Source organism: Gorilla gorilla, chromosome 3 (assembly GCF_029281585.2).
Source record: "Gorilla gorilla gorilla isolate KB3781 chromosome 3, NHGRI_mGorGor1-v2.1_pri, whole genome shotgun sequence".
NCBI lineage: Eukaryota > Metazoa > Chordata > Mammalia > Primates > Hominidae > Gorilla > Gorilla gorilla.
In genome coordinates this window covers 52,184,829-52,198,947 of record NC_073227.2, presented here as the reverse complement: position 1 = coordinate 52,198,947, position 14,119 = coordinate 52,184,829, and the positions used below count along the sequence as shown (strand labels likewise).

Genomic DNA, 14,119 nt, shown 5'->3' with positions numbered 1-14,119 from the left:
TGAAAAGCTTTTTTTTTCAAATGTGCAGCTGTGTACATAGACGTTGTTTGGAAATGCTTGTGTATTCAAGGAAAAAATATAGAAGTACTCTTAAAAACATCCCCACACCTAGAACTACCCAGAAATCATGCAGCCTTTTTAAAGACAAAAATATTGACATTTAGTTTCTGTACCTCATTATCTATTCAAATGACTGGGAAAAGCTATCTTTTCCACTTTTCTATTTTAATATAATAAAACCCAAGGGAATTGATCAAAAGCCCTGTTTTGCTGAGTTTTACAAGTTTGGTCCTATTGTGATATTTTCTATTTGTGACATTTTACTTAATATAATGTTTTTTACTACTGCTCTTAATTCACACATTTTTGATAGCTTATACCAGGGCCTTTGTGTTTTATTTTCTTAAATACCCTTTTGAACATAAAAATGTAATATTTCATAGCCTCTCAAATCTACATGTGTAAGTGATAGATGATTCTTGACTATAAACTAATAGTTTACTTTGTATAGAACTTTACAGCTTACAAATTGCATTCACATATATTATCTCATTTGCTTCTTACCATAGCCATGTGACTAGATATTTCTATTTTAATTTCATTTTTAATAGATACAAATTTAAGAACAAAAGAAACTAAGAGACCTGTCTGCAATTCATATGTGCATAGGTGTTACGTGCAGACCCAGAATCAGTGTGGAAACATTACAATTATCCAATCAGTACTCTCAGTATTCAAGTGAACAAATTGACCATGTCATGGCCAATTAGTACATGGATATTTACATTGAATAATAGTAATTAACATTTTTCGGCATTTATACATGCCAGACTGATTTAAAGTACTTAATATATATGTTAGGTAATTTAATCCTAGCTAAAGCTATTTGACATTAAACATGAGGAGACTGAGCCCCAAGGAAAGTAAGCAACTTGCTTAGAATAACAAATCTAGTAGGTTTTTAAAGTGAGATGTGAACCCAGACAGTCTGCACTATGCGGCCTTAAGTATCATTCTTTTTGCTGGCAATTCACCAGTAAGAATAGATGTAATTAAACAGACATAAATTAATAATGTTTTCTAGGACTATACTTACTGTCAGTGAACTTGCAGAAAATTATCCTTGACCCCTAAAATTCTTTGAAATACCATAGTAGTAATTGAATTTGTTTCCTTGTTCTGTGGTAATTTCTATTCATGGTAACCTTTTAATGCTTAATATTTGATCAGAATTTTACAGCTTGGAAAATCTCCTCCTATTCATTATATCATTTAGAATTACAGACTCTTATAACATAAAAGAACTTAGGGGACAACCCCAAAATATTAACCAAAAAGAACCGAATATTAGAGAGGTTACCTGACCAACACAAAGTTCTTGCTTGGTTGGAGTGGCCGAACCAGGCTCAAACCCAGATCTTCCAAGGTTATTCCCCTAGTGATGAAAAAATGTCAGCATAATAAATGCATCTAAGTGTGTGTGTGTGTGTGTGTGTGTGTGTGCGCGCATGTATGTATACTGACTGTTCTTCAAAAATAGTATTGGAGAGGCATGACCTAGGTAGCTGGTTTGCAGATCTCCTAGTTAAGACTGTACTTGCCATTTACAAATGCTCAATGGATGGAGCATTCCTGGATGGATATCCTAGTTTATTTAATAGCAAATAATCAAATGAAAAGTTGATTAATTGTTCCAATATTTGAAAGTTTCTAGGTGTACCTATTTATCTAACTATTTAAAATAATTAACTTTTTTTTTACAGATAAATCTTAGGTTAATATGAGACTTGCTTATTCACTAATCTGTTGCTTACACTTCAATAAATGGTGATGAGTTCTTTATATGATGGAAGAAATCCTAGCTGATGAGATCACCAAAACACAATTATATTTTCTTTTTTAAACCAAGTATATTGGGTGCCCTAACTCACAGGGCAAAATGCTTTCAGGAAGATGTTTCAGGTATATATTTGATTCTATTACTAGTTGAAGAGACACAGAGACATTTCTAATAGTCATGTTGTTCCCATATATTCACTAGTTGGTGATATTTAAATTATCGTTCGTGTGGTGCTTAAAGCATGTCAAGTGGCTTTGGGCCACTGAATAAAATAATATAAAATTAAAGTTTTAAATTATCCCTGGAAGCCTGCAATTAGCGGGCATCCACAAGAAAACTGGGCAACTAGAGTAATCATTATTTACCTAATTAATTTTTCTCAATTTCATGTCATAAAAAGCAGCTAAATCAGTTTAAGTTATTGTATCTTAGTCCCAATTTAAATCTACTATGTTATCAATAATAATTTAAAGTATGCTTAAATGGATAGCAATTACAACTGATAGCATAAATCCAAAAAAGACTATTAGGGATCCCTAATGATTTATACAAAGAGCAGTCATATTATTCTATTCTTTCAAAGATGTACACAAAATAAAGCCAAGCATTCTCTTTTAAGTCATTATATAAACCTCCGAATCTATTTGGTCTGATTGGGAGTTCACCTTGCCTGAAGATATTGTATTAAATAGGATTAGCAAAATGTGAAAGAACATGAATATATATATATAAAATATATAAAACATATATATAACATGAATATATGTTATGTGTTAATATATATTTGTTAATTCTAATTAATGTGTGTAACTATTTTAAGTTCTTTTTATTTTTAAAGCTCTTAAAATCACAGTAAATTCAGGTTCCCCTTTTCTTCATAGTTCTTGAAGTCTATAGAAAGAGATATTCTAAAATATCCTAAGCATTTCAAACACTGTATAATTATAAAATACTATTCTTTAATAGACTCTATTTCCGACCATGCCCTGGCCCATATTATTTGTCTTTGGAAAGACAAGAGGGAGGAGAAGAGAGGGATATAGATGACTTTTTCAAAGGTGGCAAAGAAAATTTGAAAGTAAAAAGTGAAAGAAAAAAAAAAGCTAGTGTAGGAAATTCAGTTAGACCCATTTGGTATGGAGTGCATCTTAGTTCATCTTCCCAGAAAATTATAGGGATCCTTCTACACACATGTAAAATCTTTTCTCTGCATCTTTTTGTCCTCACCCACTTGGAGTTGGAGAAACCCTGTGAACTTCATCAGGCAGAGAGCTCATCTTATCCATATTTGTGTCTCCTCCAGAACCTAGCACTATGTCTGGCACATGGTGGGTACAAAATTCTCAGCTGAATTCATTGATCTCTTCTTCAAAGAGGGCTTCCTTAATCTTCTATCTTGCACTGCAAGACCAGTTAGTTTTCAAGACACAAATGTTACATTCTATTGTCATTAAGCATTTTTTCTTCCTCCCAGAGAATAGAAACAAATACAATAAGGCATTTACTTTGGTAGTATCTAGTACTCTTTCTGAATTGTCTTTCACTTTGATATTATTGCTTTTCTGCCTGAGTAACTCTATCTAATGCTCTGTTGCCCTGCCAATAAACAGGAAATTATTTTTTTCATCACTTATTTATCCTTAATGTAAGTTGCTTTGCTTAGATATTTGCAGTTTAATCCTTTAGTCATTATTGGGAATGAAAATCATAGATTCCTTTGATGGGGGCTTTTGGTTAAAGTATAGCAAAATATTGACAGAAAGGGTAATAGGAAACAACATTTATTTATATACTATGTTGTATTAGGGTGTTGAATTTCATGCTTGCTTAGGGTCACATTCAGCCATAAAGGTAACTAAAGAGATGCTGCATCTCCTCCACCACTCCCGGCTTCATATAAACACATACATACCAGCCCTTCACACTGAACTGAAAACCTCTAGGGATGTATATGACATACGCACATTCAAAAAATTCCACTGATATACCTTGATATACTCTCATTGTTGAGAATCATTATGCTAGATCCTTTTACATGATATTTTATTTAATCTTAAAATGCTCCTATGGGGAAAGTAGTTTTACTCATATTATAGATGAGCAAATTAATGCTCAGAGGAGCTAAGTATCTTGTTCAAAGCCACAAGGCTAGTATTTTCTGGAGAGCCAGAATTTGAATCCAAGTCAGTAGGACCCCAAACTTATTTATTTTCAAATTTTATTGCCACATAAATCTGGTGCCACTAAAAACTGATCCTTCAAGTAACATCCCTCTAGTCAATGGAAAAGATGGCTGGTGGCCAGAGTGGGTCTGATAGAGTGGGTCTATCAGAAACCCAGGAAGAGAGAGAAGACACACTCAGCTGGGACATTTAATAACATTTAATATGGGACAATTTACACCAGTGTAGGAAGTACACTAAGATTAGTTATGGTACCTAAATGGTTAAAACCTGTATTAGTCCATTTTCACGCTGCTGATAAAGACATACCTGAGACTGGGAAGAAAAAGAGGTTTAATTGACTTAAAGTTCCACATGACTGAGAAGGCCTCACAATTATGACAGAAGGCAAGGAGGAGCAAGTTATGTCTTACATGGATGGCAGCAGGCAAAGAGAGAGAGCTTGTGCAGGGGAACTCCTCTTTTTAAAACCATCAGGTCTCATGAGGTTTATTCACTATAGCGAGAACAGCACAAGAAAGACCCAACCCCATGATTCAATTACCTCCCACTGGGTCCCTCCCATGACAAGTAGGAGTTGTGGGAGTTACAATTCAAGATGATATTTGGGTGGGGACATAGCCAAACCACATCAACACCTGTAGGCCTAAAACTATGAGCCTCAAGAGGGGTGGTAGAAGAGGGAAGGAGAAGAGAAGGGAGAGGGCTTCCTGATAGGGCTGTGCCTCTAGGTCCAGGGATATAACCAGATCATCACATTCCTGGGGGGTGGGGTGGGGTTAGGGTGTTGTCTTGCTAGTCTTTGCTGTTGACTGAATCCAACTGAAAGCCAGAAGGCAAGAGAGCTTAAGAACATAGTCTGTACCCATCAGCCACTGTGGACAGAGGAGAATAGAGAATGGATCTGGGTAAGTCCAGCACAGAGTGTTAGCAGTGCATTTTCTCCACCCTACCCCAAAGTCTCAGCTGACTCTCCCTGACAGAGAGAGGCTTGAAACAAATAAAACCCAACAATGTTTTTAAATATTTGGTTGCAAATACTTCTGAAATGTAATGGTGTATTTCCTTACTAAGCAATTATAAGCATTAGCATTTGTCCTGGTTTTATCATATTGCAGACAAAGGAAGTTTGAAATATTGCTTAAGACTTTCCCTGAGATAGATAGATAGATAGATAGATAGATAGATAGATAGATAGATAGATGATAGATAGATAGATAGATGATAGATAGATAGACAGATAGATAGATACAGACATATATACTTTATGTTTCTTTGTTGTTTGTGTTTTTCAGGAGAGGGAGTCAGGTTAGTCAAGGTATAATTTACATACATAAAAGCTCAGCCATTTTAGGCATACAGTTCTATCAGTTTTCACAAATGTATACAGTCATATAATCAACACCATAATGAAGAGATAGAATATTTCCATAATTCCAAAAAGTTGTAAAACTTTTAAAAATCTTTAATTCGATATTTGGCATTGACTTATGTTTCTTCTAATTTTTGAATAGAAAAAAATGGTGATAGAAACCAGCAGTGTTGCACATAGGAGCTGCTTTTAAGAAAAGGTTTTTTGTCTCTTAATCCTTCTGAGTAATATCAGCTACCCATGTTGGCTATTAATTCATTTCATATATATTAGACTGATCAGTGGTTCATAACCTTGGATGGACATTGAAATCTTAAATGACCTGATGGCCAGGTGGCACCCCATTAAATCAGGAGGTCTGGGGTTGGTTCCAAGGTATCAATAATCTGAAGCTTTGTAGGTGATTCCAGTATGCATCCAAGGTTAGAACCCTGAAATTAGACCAGTTGTTCTCAAGTCTGGCTGCACAATAGAACCCCTGAACAATTGTTTAAAAACACTGATGCCTTCCTCCTGATTCTGATTTATACAACTTGTTCAAAAGTTTGACTCTAAGAAAATAAAATAAGAGTTGAGTAATTTAGATCTCTGAATTGTTGGGCTCCATTTAATGAAGGTTTTAGAACAGCTCTGGGTATGTGGTAGTGTTTAATAAATGTTAAATGGAGATCCTAATCCCACAGTGGAGTCAGGGAGAATAAAATATGCCTCTTTCTGGAAACACACTGTGAATTCGAAATAATTATCTTGGTAAACTATCACTTTCTGAAAATTGTCTTCCTAAGTAATTTACCTCAAATTGTAGGCCTTATATTTTAAGAGAATACCATATTTCAACTATATTTTCACACCATAATATTAGGCCCCTATATATCTTATAGCACTTTCACAATTTTCCTCTAGGAAATAGACATGAAATAAGATTAAGAGACTAAGAATAAGATTTAAACCAGCCTCCCCTTTGGAAGCATAAATGATGTGATTGCAGCTCTGGGCCTGGAGAATACTGCAGCTTTGTAAAATATAGCAATGGTACTTTCTTGCTTTTACAGTGGCAGAATATATATACAAAGGACACCTAGTGCAGTGGGTAGAACAAAAATGAGCTAAGTGTCTAACAAAACAGATAGAGGGCTAACAAAACATTACAATTTTTTTTTTATATTCCAGGAACTAGTAATTAAAATAACAAAAATCTTCTTTTCAGTGTGAAGCTATTGATGGTCTCTAAGACAGAAACTCTCTTTAAACAAATTTCTCAAATTTTATTGTTTTGAATAATTAATCAGCATACTGCATCTTTCAATGTACACTGAAGACCCTAGGTCTTGTATTTAATCTCACAAACCTAGACTAGTACAACAAGCACCACTTTTGTTAAAATAAATGTTCTTGGTTTAAAATAGAAAATATAGAGTTCATTTAATTTTACCTTCACACTTCTTATTCAACTGTTCTACTCTTCTTCTTTTTTTTCCTCCTTTTTAGGACCACCTCAGAAAATAGTATCACCTAAACAAGAACATGAAGATAGGAAACATGACAAAGTCACTGATAAAGGAAGTGAAAGTGGGACTTCCTGTAATGAGCTCTCCACTTCCAGTTGTGACAGCCATTCAGAGGCAAGCACTCCCCAGGACAACCCGTCCAGTGCCCAGCAGGCAACAGCTCACCAACCTAACACTTTAACATTGGATCGCCCCTCTAAAAAAGCACCTGTGCAATGGATACCCCCACCAGACAAACGCAGAAACAGTGAACTCTTTCAGACACTCATCAGCAAGTCCCGGGAAACAAATCTGTCCAAAAAGAAAGTCTGTGAGAAGCTAAGTGTGGAAGAAGAAATGAAAAAGTGTATTCAGGATTTTAAAAAAATCCACATTCCAGATTATTTTCCAGAGCGCAAACGCCAATGGCAATCTGAACTGTTGCAGAAGTATGGGTTATAGTAATTATCACATTCCTGCAGTATTTTGATGACATTCAATGTTTACTACAGTGTCACCACCTGACTGATGTCCTAACAATGGTCAGTGTGATTCTTGCTGCTCTTCCTTGTTGTGAACAGTGGATGTGGGACAGTATTTTCTTTTATGTTTTAGTTGTTGTTCTTTTTAGAAACATGATTAAAAAGGAAAAAAAATTAAATCAATAAGTGTTAAATCAAAATGGAATATCTGATTCAAACCATTTTACAAGAATGAAAGTAAAATGTGCATGATCAAGCTTAGTATCTTGGTTTTTGAACTCTGGTCAACTGGATATGTTTGTCATTTTGTAACTTACCAAAAACAAACCATCATATCATACCAACTAAAATGATATATGGATGAAGCAACATCAAGTAAAATTTTAGACGATGGTTATAGGACCCAAATCTAAAGCTGTCTAAATGTTAATGCAATAAAACAAGTATTATTTTTGCATGAATACAATGTTACAAATAAATCACAAGAAATAGGGAAGATCTGTTTGTTGCTTGGAAAGAAAAAAATTACAAAAAAAGCAAAAAAAATGTTTTAGACAAAGCCTATAAATGTAAGCTGTCTAGGAGATTGAATTTTCTTTGTTCCAGATCTGTGACTTTTTTGTGTATGTGTATGGTGTTTATGTATATTAAGATGGTGTAAATATGCCTTATACTGTTATTTATGGCATCAACATTCATTTATTAATGCTAGTCATGATTATTACTGTGAAATGAGTCTTTTACATCGGGCTGTGAAAATTGGTATAATGATGCTTTGAAAGATCCTATTATGTTAATCAAAATAATAGAGGGAAATGGTAAAGAGCTTTATGTATTTATTAAAAAAAGAAAAAATGTATTAGAATTTCTTGATTTCTATTGACTCTTCTTTAAAAATGTTCAACTGTCATCTTGTTTTCAATTTTCCTTTAAAACTCTAAGCTGTTGAATTATTTGTTCAGACTTCATGTTGACAACTTTAAACGTAATTCAAAATGGAGACATAGTCAGCATTGGTATGGATTAATAAACACTTAGCCCACAAGAGAAAAAGTCCTCATGTAAAAATACACTAAAATGTTATTTTACCTATTAACCAGATTGAATGCTTCTCCAAAAACAACTAGTAAGTTACCTCTTACAGATCAAGGCACAAAAATGGTAATATCAAACTAAAAGGCCAGGCTTTATGAAAAATGATTTCTTCCTGGTTGTACATGTGGAAAGCTTTCTTGTCATAAGCCACACAATTTTGCCTTGCCATATCCACAGAAAGAAATGTATAACATCATGAAATTTCACTAAAGGAAAGGCTGAGAGAGGGTAAAAGTATCTTCAAGAATTAAAGAACCCGTTCTCTGTAGTTGGTCAAAATGGAAGTTGAGCAGCATTTGTGGTATCATTTCTTTCAGCACAATACAAGAAGATGAGCATTATCAACTCAAAGTTTAAAAAATCTGCATTCATTTTTGGATGCATTGTTAGATTTCTCACTGTACCATTATGTAAAATATCACCTACAGTGGACTATGAAAGGAAACTAATATATATGATTTACCTTGAATTATCTATCAGGTTTTAGGCAAACAGCTGCTCTCAAGTTCTGCATTTCATTTTGGGAAGGTTGGCAGTCCCAACATGGCTTGATGTAGCTGCAACACACTGGTGAGAGGATAGAGCTTGGCAGTAAGGTTTCCACAGTTCGTATCCCACCTGTACCACTTACTATCTGTGATCTTAGGGATAATGGGGAAAATAAAGGGGCATAATACCATAGAAAACATTTAAATGACGTAATTGAAGTAAAGCATCACCAGCACTACTGGAGCTGGAGGGAAAAAAGGAAGGTGTTTGTCTTACTGAAATCTAGGAACCAGCACTATCAAATGGGGAGTTTGTAATACTGGGGGGCAAGCTGTCTGGTAAGAACTATAGCCTCTAAGGAGTCACAGTCACTTTCAAAGATGCTTCATGAAGCACAGAAGAGAACATTACTCTAGTTTTCCACTTTCCCCACATTCTAATTTTACATCAGCACCTTCCCTCTTCCCAATATAAGTAGGAGCCCATTGTCTAAGCAGCCTAGGAAATGTAATTTGTACAAGGGTTCCCCTTGAGATACAAAGTCCAACTGCAAAAGGCAAGGAATCAAGGAATAAATCTGAAAACCTTGCACCTTGCTCTGTTTTTTTCCCCCAATAAAATAGCTCAAATTGAATTGCAATGGAAATAATTTGGTAACTGGGAACTCTGTCATCTCTTCGTATCTCTACACTGTAAAATAAGTGAGGCCAGTGATAATTGTCTATTCTTACAGTCCTTGCTAAATTAGAATAAAAGTTCTGAACCATGGGATAGAAGGGAGCCCACTTCAACAACTGTCTTTTGAGCACTTATCATACACCAAGCATTTGTCTCAAATGTCAACAGCAAATTCAAGAAACACAAATGACCAGCTGTTGCTTTTGGAAGGAAGCTTACAGTGGGTCTGATTCTCCCAAACCATCATGCTTTCCCCAGAAGCTAAAACTTGGCTGGTCTCTATATGGGTTAAAAAGGGATCAAGGGATGCAGCAAGAATAGGGATTCTTCCTTGAAAGAAAAAGAAGACACCAAACTTTAATGGTGAGTTGGGCTAAAATTGGTATATAAAACTCCCTTTCCAAAAACCCAGTAGATAAAATCTGACAATCATCACAAGTCAGAAGACTGGAATCAGGCACTGAAGTTGAGTATTTATTCTCCCCCACATGGTTTACATTTGTTTGGTACACAGTAGATACTGAACTTGTGACCTGATGAGTTACCATTGCTAGTTTAAATGGAAAAATTTAGTACTAACTAAGATGAGAGAAAAAAGTAGAAGTCAAGTGTGATACTTTTGATTCTGGAAAAATGGAGTAGACTACCTTTTCCTATTCTTCCTACTAAGTGTAATTAAATCCCTTTACATTATATTTAAAAAAAAAGTAAGACTCCAAAAGGCTGAAAGAAGAGGGAAGGCTAGCTAGGGATATTGGGTGGTAAGTTTCCTTAGGTTTCCTTTTGCCTCATACATCCCAGACTTGAGCCTCACACATCCCAGAAACACTAATAGGTGCAGACAAGCCCCAACAAAAGTCTGTTCTCTTTAGTCAAAAGACCAGGAAAGGGGTAGCAAGACAGAAAACATTTAGATAAACTCTGCTTTGTCAGGTTGGGGAGAAGTGGACAAAATTGCATTAGTTCTTTTAAGCCTCCCCACTTTTCATAGAATAAAATTCAAACTGTATAAACCATAATATAGGTTCTCAATAAAATGGCTCCATATCAGTTTACCTTTGTTGGGCAACAAACCACTCAAAAGGATAGTGGCTTAAAAAAAAATTATCTGCTTGCAGTTCTGTAAATTGGCAATTTGTCCTGAGATCAGCTGGGCTGTTCTTCCACGGATCTCACCTCGGCTTACTTACCTGGATAATCCTGGTTATTTGGCAGGGGATGAATAATCTATAATGTCTTTATTGAATGTTTGGCCATTGACATGTTTCAATTACTGTGACTCAGTTGTCCATATAGCCCCTCCAATAGTCTAGCTCAGATTTATTCACATTGTGGCAGTGTACGAAAGAGTGTTCAAGGCCCTGAAGGTGTAGCTCTGAACTTATGCATCATATTCTCTGTACTCTATGTGGAATGGTCAAAGCAAGCCATTCCAAATTAAAGGGGTTGTGAAAATAGCTCTACCTCTTCATAGGAAGAGCAGCAAAGATTTTGTGACCATTTGCAACCTACCATAGTTCTGACATATGCTTTCACATCTTGAAGCAAACTCTCTGCACACCAATTACTATGGATTTATGATTACCTGTACCCTAAAATCAGTACCATCACCAACTCCTCTAAAACCCAAACACATACAAACTTCTTCATCCACCTTTTGAAATCCTACCCATACTATGTGTTTTAATTCAAATGACACCTCCTCTTCAAAGCTTTCTTTAATTTATCAGAACAGAATTAGTAATCATTTCATTCTCAGATATCTCAGATCACTTTAAAAACATCCTTTCTGTACCTATCATTTATGTCATAATATATAAGGGTAATGATGTACACTTGTCTTTTTAATTAGATTGAAAGATGTTTCATGTAGGTTAAGATCTTACTTTTCTTTGAATGGGAAAAATAATGAGTAGAGAGTTTCTGCACACAGTGGGCACAATAATTTTTACAAATTAATAAACATCCTTTTCAATGCAAGAATATCATTAACAGCCATTGATAGATACTCTTCCTGCCTCCCTAGGCTTGCTAAAAGCCCTTTTACAGCGTTTCCAGGCCAAATCTCACTCATTGAGAGATTACTCAAAGGGATATCTTAAAAATATTTCACAGTTTGTTTCAATTTGGATGAACGTGATTTTGGCATCTCCTGCTTGAGATGCAGTGATTAGGCTGAAAATTATTTCTTCTCTCCTACAGTGTCTCCTTTTGGTTTGGCATACAGTAAACATAAGTTGTGACCTGGTATGTTAGTGATCTGTAGTTCAGAGTATTAAATAAATTTTACCAAGGCCTAGTTATATTTGTTTATGAAAGGATGAAATTTGAAAGAGTTTCCTATAAAATCTGTAAACATCCAACCTATTTTCAAATTACCCTCTCTCTCCATTCCGTAGTCCTAAAAACGTCACTTTGAAACATTACATACAGGGGTTAAAAAGATCACATAACTACAGAGTTGAAAGAATCTTAAAAAGCATGTACATTTTCCACATAAATGAAATTAATCTATGCCTATTTCTAGAATGTTCCCACGGGCTAAGTACTTTATCAGGTAATATCAAAGATACAGCCATAATAAAGACACCTAAGAGCTTATGGGTTTAATTTCAACTATAAGATGTGTACACAATGACTATGATACAGGGTAGGCAGTGGGGTAGGCTGTAATAAAAGCACAAATATTAGGCCGGGCGCGGTGGCTCACGCCTGTAATCCCAGCACTTTGGGAGGCCGAGGCGGGTGGATCACGAGGTCAGGAGATCGAGACCATCCTGGCTAACACAGTGAAACCCTGTCTCTACTAAAAATACTAAAAATTAGCTGGGCGTGGTGGCGGGCGCCTGTAGTCCCAGCTACTCGGGAGGCTGAGGCAGGAGAATGGCGTGAACCCAGGAGGCGGAGCTTGCAGTGAGCCGAGATCGCGCCACTGCACTCCAGCCTGGGCGACAGAGCGAGACTCCGTCTCAAAAAAAAAAAAAAAAAAAAAAAGCACAAATATTGTTACATGGATTTAGAGGAAAAGATGGCTTTATGGTGGAAGTGGAATGTGACATGGGACTTGAAGGAAAGGGGATTTGGATTTGTAGATATAAGGATGTTGAAAGGGGACTGTGTAAGGAAAGATACAAGTCTTTAAGTTTGAATGTGTAAGATAACTAGTAGATGAAGCTATTTTAGAAAAAAAATTTACAAAAATATTATTGAATATATTTCAAAGTTGTAATGAATGTACCATTCTTATGTTGAAGAATATAGTAATGCTGATGTTTTAATCATAATTTTCATATTCAAGATCATATTCTTATGAGTAAATTCTTTTTCTACTCACCCAGTCTTTTTCTCCAGTCTCCAGTTGCAGCAGCAGAGTGCTAAGGTAGAGGCAAATTAAATTCTCTTTAAAATGCCTTTAAGAAGATGAAATGGAAACTGATCAATTAAAACTGATGAAAATAAATAAGTCAATTAGAACTTGGACCCACAAATAACATTTTTGAGGGGAGAAGTATTTTAACATTCACATTGTTTTGAATTGCCAGTGCATAGTGATAATAAAAAGCAGATTAATTTTTAGTTAGTTTCATTGACATTTTAAAATTATCTACCCCTATTTCCTCTACCTAGGGTAGATTGCTCTCATCAACTGTGCTTAACACTTATTGCAGTTCAATGCAGAAAACAGACAGTTATAGTAGAGTTTAACAAGTGCTAAGCCAGAAACACATAAAAAGACGGTCTTGCCTGCAACTGCAAGTACATACCTTCATCATTTTCCACTTCAGCTACAGTAATAATGACTACACTGGTCTCTGCCTTCAATCTTTTCCCTTCCGATCCATCCTTCATACTGCTAGAGAAGTGATCTTCCTACAACAAAAATTTTTCATTGTTATTATCCTCTTGCTTAAATCTCTTCAATTCACTGCCGACTGGGGAAAAAGACTTAAACTACTTTATATAACTAATAAAGTGCTCCATTTTCTGTCTCCTTTCTTTCTCCAGACCTATCACCATGTATTCACATGTACACACACGTCCTTTTTCAGCTATTTTTAACTACTTGCAATTCCCAAGTAGAATTTGCTGCTCCTTTCATTGTGCTCACCAATGCAATATTTTTATGACAGGGACACAATTTTCTTTTTTTTTCTTTTTTTTTTTTTAGTATTTATTGGTCATTCTTGGGTGTTTCTCGGAGAGGGGGATTTGGCAGGGTCACAGGACAATAGTGGAGGGAAGGTCAGCAGATAAACATGTGAACAAGGGTCTCTGGTTTTCCTAGGCAGAGGGCCCTGCCGCCTTCCGCAGCGTTTGTGTCCCTGGGTACTTGAGATTAGGGAGTGGTGATGACTCTTAAGGAGCATGCTGCCTTCAAGCATCTGTTTAACAAAGCACATCTTGCACCGCCCTTAATCCATTTAACCCTGAGTGGACACAGCACATGTTTCAGAGAGCAGGGGGTTGGGGGTAAGGTTATAGATTAACAGCAT

General features: G+C 35.7%; 1 protein-coding gene across 1 annotated transcript in view; it reads left to right on the top strand.

Annotated features, from left to right (window-relative positions):
* Positions 1–8,229, top strand: part of KCTD8 (potassium channel tetramerization domain containing 8) — a 270,038-nt gene extending 261,809 nt beyond the window's left edge. The window contains exon 2 of the mRNA XM_019024917.4: positions 6,884–8,229. Coding sequence (XP_018880462.1) covers positions 6,884–7,344 — 461 coding nt within the window. The 3' untranslated portion in view covers positions 7,345–8,229. The remainder of the gene's footprint in view (positions 1–6,883) is intronic.
* The last annotated feature ends 5,890 nt before the right edge of the window (positions 8,230–14,119 follow it).